Source organism: Colossoma macropomum, unplaced genomic scaffold (assembly GCF_904425465.1).
Source record: "Colossoma macropomum unplaced genomic scaffold, Colossoma_macropomum, whole genome shotgun sequence".
NCBI classification, from domain to species: Eukaryota; Metazoa; Chordata; class Actinopteri; order Characiformes; family Serrasalmidae; genus Colossoma; species Colossoma macropomum.
Genome location: NW_023496024.1, coordinates 40,334 through 47,344, shown reverse-complemented (window position 1 = coordinate 47,344; position 7,011 = coordinate 40,334). Strand labels below are relative to the sequence as shown.

At 34.5% G+C, this 7,011-nt stretch overlaps 1 protein-coding gene across 1 annotated transcript; it reads right to left on the bottom strand.

Annotated features, from left to right (window-relative positions):
• On the bottom strand, window positions 1-4,722 carry LOC118804037 (phospholipase A2-like). Its single transcript, XM_036564645.1, has 4 exons — window positions 4,683-4,722; window positions 1,929-2,091; window positions 1,567-1,673; window positions 1-149 (listed from the first exon to the last, which is right to left on the bottom strand). The coding sequence occupies exons 1-4, from the start codon at window positions 4,720-4,722 to the stop codon at window positions 1-3; spliced, it is 459 nt and encodes a 152-aa protein (XP_036420538.1).
• Window positions 4,723-7,011: the final 2,289 nt, after the last annotated feature.

Here is a 7,011-nt window from a genome sequence, read left to right as displayed (position 1 = left end):
TCAGTAATAAGCACATGTCGCAAAGTCGGCTCCACAGAGGAAGTGTGGGTAAACGCTGTACTCCAGGTTATACGGAGCTTTCTTCAAACACCTCGCAGCGTCTCGGTCACACACACACAGCATCTTCTCACAGGGGTCGTCTACATCCGCTGCACACAGACACATTACAGCCAGACGTGAGACAGTAACATCTGCAGGCTTTAATACAAGGATATTACTGTAAGATTTTACCACATCAAACATTTAATAAGTATAGCACAGAAAAATGTATTTAAAAAGTGCAGCAGCACTAAAAGATACTGAGGTATTACTGTAAAAGGCGTTGCTATGATATACTCAAATATTGTAAAATGATAAGTTTCATATGTTAAAGAAGATAAAGTTTAACTAATATTTTCAAATATTACTGTAAGAAGGTATAGTTTAACTGTAATATGTTCAGGTATCACTCTAAGAAGGTAAAGTTTAACTGTGATATGTTCAGGTATCACTGTAAGAAGGTAAAGTTTAACTGTGATATGTTCAGGTATCACTGTAAGAAGGTAAAGTTTAACTGTAATATGTTCAGGTATCACTGTAAGAAGGTATAGTTTAACTGTGATATGTTCAGGTATCACTGTAAGAAGGTAAAGTTTAACTGTGATATGTTCAGGTATCACTGTAAGAAGGTAAAGTTTAACTAATATGTTCAGGTATCACTGTAAGAAGGTATAGTTTAACTGTAATATGTTCAGGTATCACTGTAAGAAGGTAAAGTTTAACTGTGATATGTTCAGGTATCACTAAGAAGGTAAAGTTTAACTGTAATATGTTCAGGTATCACTGTAAGAAGGTAAAGTTTAACTGTAATATGTTCAGGTATTACTCTAAGAAGGTAAAGTTTAACTGTAATATGTTCAGGTATCACTGTAAGAAGGTGAAGTTTAACTGATATGTTCAGGTATCACTGTAAGAAGGTAAAGTTTAACTGTAATATGTTCAGGTATCACTGTAAGAAGGTATAGTTTAACTGTAATATGTTCAGGTATTACTCTAAGAAGGTAAAGTTTAACTGTAATATGTTCAGGTATCACTGTAAGAAGGTAAAGTTTAACTGTGATATGTTCAGGTATCACTGTAAGAAGGTAAAGTTTAACTGTAATATGTTCAGGTATCACTGTAAGAAGGTAAAGTTTAACTGTAATATGTTCAGGTATCACTGTAAGAAGGTAAAGTTTAACTGTGATATGTTCAGGTATCACTGTAAGAAGGTAAAGTTTAACTGTAATATGTTCAGGTATCACTGTAAGAAGGTATAGTTTAACTGTAATATGTTCAGGTATCACTGTAAGAAGGTAAAGTTTAACTGTGATATGTTCAGGTATCACTGTAAGAAGGTAAAGTTTAACTGTAATATGTTCAGGTATCACTGTAAGAAGGTAAAGTTTAACTGTGATATGTTCAGGTATCACTGTAAGAAGGTAAAGTTTAACTGTAATATGTTCAGGTATCACTGCAAGAAGGTAAAGTTTAACTGTAATATTTTCAGCTATCACTGTAAGAAGGTTAGTTTAAAGGTTTGTGTACCACAGTCTTGTTCATAAGTGCCGCAGCTCCATCTGTATCTGTCTGATTTGGAGTTGCAGCCTTTATCCACCGCCTTCGCATAGCAACAGTCGTGCTTATGACAACACCTGAAACACACAGTGAACATTTACAGTGTATTACACATATAATTACACACTCTACACATACAAGTTCATTCTAATATTAATTTATTAAACACATTTCAGTATATTTTAGAATCATCTACAGTTCTGTTCATCATTCTGGATCTGGATTTATGTTTAAAACACATTTATATAGTGTTCTGGATCAGAGCTGTGTTGAGAGCAGTGACTGTGTATTGTGAACAGTGTATGTACAGTGTTATATGTATATGTTCTCACCAGTCGGCGGTGTCTCTGGGCCAGCCCTGCCCCCCCAGCCCGCAGTAACAGCCGTACACAGTGTAGGCCAGCGCATGCCTGCCAGTGCTGCATTTCATCAAACCACTCAGCTCCAGAAGACTGCGGCTCACCCGCACTGACCCCAAACAAACCGGCCAGGAGACTGCACATAAACAAACAAAGAAACAAAGAAACAAACAAAATAAACAAAGAAACAAACAAAATAACTAACAAATCTTGAATCATTAAAGATGTAGGTACATTATATACTTACAGTTACATTATTTTAGTAAAGTTATATTTATGCAGATATACTTTTTGCTCTTATATACTGTTACGTACTTGTATGCATATATGTCCTGTATTAATTAAACTGGCACTGTGTTCATTAACCACTGTATTCAATAATCCCAAATTAGCACTGTATTCATTAATCTTAAAATAGCACTATATTCATTAATCCTGAAATAACACTGTACTCATCAATCCCAAACTAACACTGTATTCATCAATCCCAAACTGGCACTGTATTCATTAATCTTGATCTAGCACTGTATGCATTAATCCCAAACAGGCACTGTATTCATTAATTCTGAACTAGCACTGTATTCATTAACCCCAAAACTAGCACTGTATTCATTAATCCCAAACTAACACTGTATTCACCAATCCCAAACTAGCACTGTATTCATTGATCCCAAACTAGCACTGCATTCATCAATCCCAAACTAGCACTGTATTCATTAATCACAAACTAACGCTTTTCACCAATCCCAAACTAGCACTGTATTCATTCATTCTGAACTAACACTGTATTCATTAATCCTGAACTAATTCTGTATTCATTCATTCTGAACTAACACTAAATTAATCCTGAACTAACACTGTATTCATTCATTCCGAACTAGTACTGTATTCATTATTCCTGAACTAGCACTGTATTCATTAATCCCACACTAGCACTGTATTCACCAATCCCAAACTGACACTGTATTTTTCAATCCCAAACTAACATTGTATTCATAAATTCCAAACTAGCACTGTATTCATTAATTCTGAGCTAGCACTGTATTCATCATTCCCATACTAGCACTGTATTAATTAATCCTGAACTAACACTGTATTAATTAATCCTCATCTAACACTGTATTTATTCATTCTGAACTAACACTATATAATTCATCCTGAACTAAAACTGTATTCATTTGTTCTGAACTAGTACTGTATTCATTATTCCTGAACTAGCACTGTATTCATCAATCCCACACTAGCACTGTATTCATCAATCCCACACTAGCACTGTATTCATTAATCCTGAAATAACATTGTATTCATCAATCCCAAACTAACACTGAATTTTTCCATCCTAAACTGACACTGTATTCATCAATTCCAAACTAATACTGTATTCATTAATTCTGAACTAGCACTGTATTCATCAATCTTAAACTAGCATTGTATTTATTATTCCCAAACTGGCACTGTATTCATTAATCTTGATCTAGCTCTGTATTAATCAATCCCAAACTACCACTGTATTCATCAGTCCCAAACTAGAACTGTATTCATTAGTCCTGAACTAACACTGTATTCATTATCCTAAATTAGCACTGCATTCATTAATCCCACATAGCATAGTATTAATTAATCTCAATCTGGCACTGTATCCATTAATCCTGAACTAACATTACATTCATAATTATAAAATAGCTCTGTATTCATTAACCCCCAAATACCTTTATATTCATTAATCTCAATATATCACTGCCTGCATTAATCCCTAACTAGCACTGTATTCATAGTTCTGAATTAGCACTGTATTAATTCATTCTGAATGAGCACTGTATTCATTAATCCTAATCTAGCACTGCATTCATTTATCTGGAACTATCACAGTATTTATTAATCCCAAATTAGCACTGTATTCATTAATCCCAAAATAACACTAAATTCATTAATTCCAAGTAGCATAGTATTCATTAATCTCGATCTAGCACTGTATTCATCAATCCCAAATCAGCATTGTATTCATGAATCCTGAATTAACACTGTATTCATTAATCTTGAACAAACACTCTATTAATTAACCGTAAACTAACACTATATTCATTAATCCTGAACTGGTGCTGTATTAATTAATCCTACACTAGCACTGCATTCATTAATCCTGAACTGGGACTGTATTAATTAATCCTACACTAACACTGCATTCATTAATTCTGAACTGGGACTGTATTAAATAATCCTGAACTAACACTGCATTCATTAATCCTGAACTGGGACTGTATTAAACAATCCTGAACTAGCACTGTATTCATTAATCCTGAACTGGGACTGTATTAATTAATCCTACACTAACACTGCATTCATTAGTCCTAAACTGGGACTGTATTAATTAATCCTACACTAACACTGCATTCATTAATCCTGAACTGGGACTGTATTAAATAATCCTGAACTAGCACTGTATTCATTAATCCTGAACTGGGACTGTATTAATTAATCCTGTACTAACACTGCATTCATTAATCCTGAACTGGGACTGTATTAAACAATCCTGAACTAACACTGCATTCATTAATCCTGAACTGGAACTGTATTAAACAATCCTGAACTAACACTGTATTCATTAATCTCAACCCAACACTGTGTTCAAAAATCTTGAACTTGCACTGCTTTGTTTAATCCAGTATTATGTAAGTCTGCTTTCTGATTATCTGTAAACTGTATCCTGATAAATGAATGAAGTCGTACCTGAGAGGAGGAGCAGAGTGAGGATGTGGAGAGCAGCCATCTGAGGAGATCTGAGATCAGAGTATCTGTGCTCACTCTGCTGCTGCTGCTTCAACCCTAACTCAGAGGGGCTGTTTACATTTATACAGCTGTACTTATTCTGATTATATACACTACAGTCATAACTGCCTGGTCAAACAGGTGAGTGAACTCATTCCCCTCAGATAAACCCAGTAAATGAAACTCTGCTGCGTTCAGTGTTTATTCCAGTTGGATAAATCAGATCACATGTAGTTGTTGATGTTCTGAGTGTGAATAAGTTTACACGTCCTCTACAGAGACTCACTTCTGCACAGTTTAACACACAGTGAGTGTTTATTCACTGGATTAAACACACTGGGGGGGGGTTATGACATTATGAAGAAGTTAATTAAGAGAAGTTATGACATAATTTATGTTTATGTTTTATTTTTTCTGTACATTAAACACCACATAGAAATAAAACGAGACAACAAAATATGAAGGAAGTGTCATATTTAAGTGAGTCTCTGTAGAGGATGTGTAACTTATTTACACTCAGAACACCGACAACAACAAAGAACTTTAATAATAATAACAATAATAACAATAATAATAATAATAATAATAATAATAATAATCATCATTTTATGAACGATGAATTACGTTTATACGTTTAGAAAGGATCAATAGTTTATCAATCACAGGCTGTGTTTACAGTTTTATTAGTGATCAGTAGTTTATTGATCTCAGGCGTTGTTTACTGATTTATTAGTGATCAGTAGTTTATTGATCTCAGGCGTTGTTTACAGTATTATTACTGATCAGTAGTTTATTGATCTCAGGCGTTGTTTGCAGTTTTATTAGTGATCAGTAGTTTATTGATCTCAGGCGTTGTTTACTGATTTATTAGTGATCAGTAGTTTATTGATCTCAGGCGTTGTTTACAGTTTTATTAGTGATCAGTAGTTTATTGATCTCAGGCGTTGTTTACTGATTTATTAGTGATCAATATTGATGAACATGGTTAATTTCTGCCTGTCGCTTTAATTTCAGAGCGAGCTTTCTCCCCTGTGGGGATTTTGGCCAATCAGATTGAAGAACGTTGTCCTGTGTGGAGACGTCACGCGGTGGGCGAGGCTACAGCACTACTGCGGTAAGGGATCCGGCGGCGGTGTAAAGACACCGACCAGCTGGCAGGGGAAGTTCACGACTGTCGCTTCTTTTACCTTTTAATTTATAATTTTTTTTCTGTGTTGTTAATTAACGCTGGACTGGCCGAGCGCTGTGTTCGCACTGCTGCGTGTTTGCACGCGCTGACATCAAAGAGTTTTATTTCACTCCGTGTTGACTGTAGAAGGGACGTTGACTGACGGTCCCTTACTGAAACAAGCGCTTCCTCGCCGTGTTTACAGTCTGTATTCGCGGTTTCAGGTGTTTAAAGAGGTGCAGGCCTTAATTTGAACCCTCAGATTTTAAATTTGACATTAAAAGTGTCATTTGAAGCGTAAACCTTTGATTTTCAGCCCCGAGCCGCAGAATCTGCCGTTCAGATCTGAGCGAGTCAGCCTGCACTGCTGAGGGATCATCTGTAAAGTTCACATCAGCGCAGGAAACGGAGGAGTTGTGTGCTGGAGCAGGAAAAACAATAAGTTGTGCTTTTTGTTTACATGTAATTTTTATTTATTTTGACAACTGTGTTTTTAAATTATTAAAATATGATCTTATTTATTTATTTATATTAATTTATTATCTATTAATTATTTGTTCAGAAAACCCCAACACAACAATAACAAATACTCTTTACTGTCTTTTTGTTCATTTGAAGATTTTCTAAAATTACATTTTTTTACAACTCTCATTATACACTGTATACAGTGTATAATGAGAGTTAAATGTATTCAGTGTATAATGAGTGTTGAATGTATTCAGTGTATAATGAGAGTTAAATGTATACAGTGTATAATGAGTGTTGAATGTATTCAGTGTATAATGAGTGTTGAATGTATTCAGTGTATAATGAGTGTTGAATGTATTCAGTGTATAATGAGAGTTAAATGTATACAGTGTATAATGAGTGTTGAATGTATTCAGTGTATAATGAGAGTTAAATGTATACAGTGTATAATGAGTGTTGAATGTATTCAGTGTATAATGAGTGTTACATGTATTCAGTGTATAATGAGAGTTAAATGTATTCAGTGTATAATGAGAGTTAAATGTATACAGTGTATAATGAGTGTTGAATGTATTCAGTGTATAATGAGAGTTAAATGTATACAGTGTATAATGAGTGTTGAATGTATTCAGTGTATAATGAGAGTTAAATGTA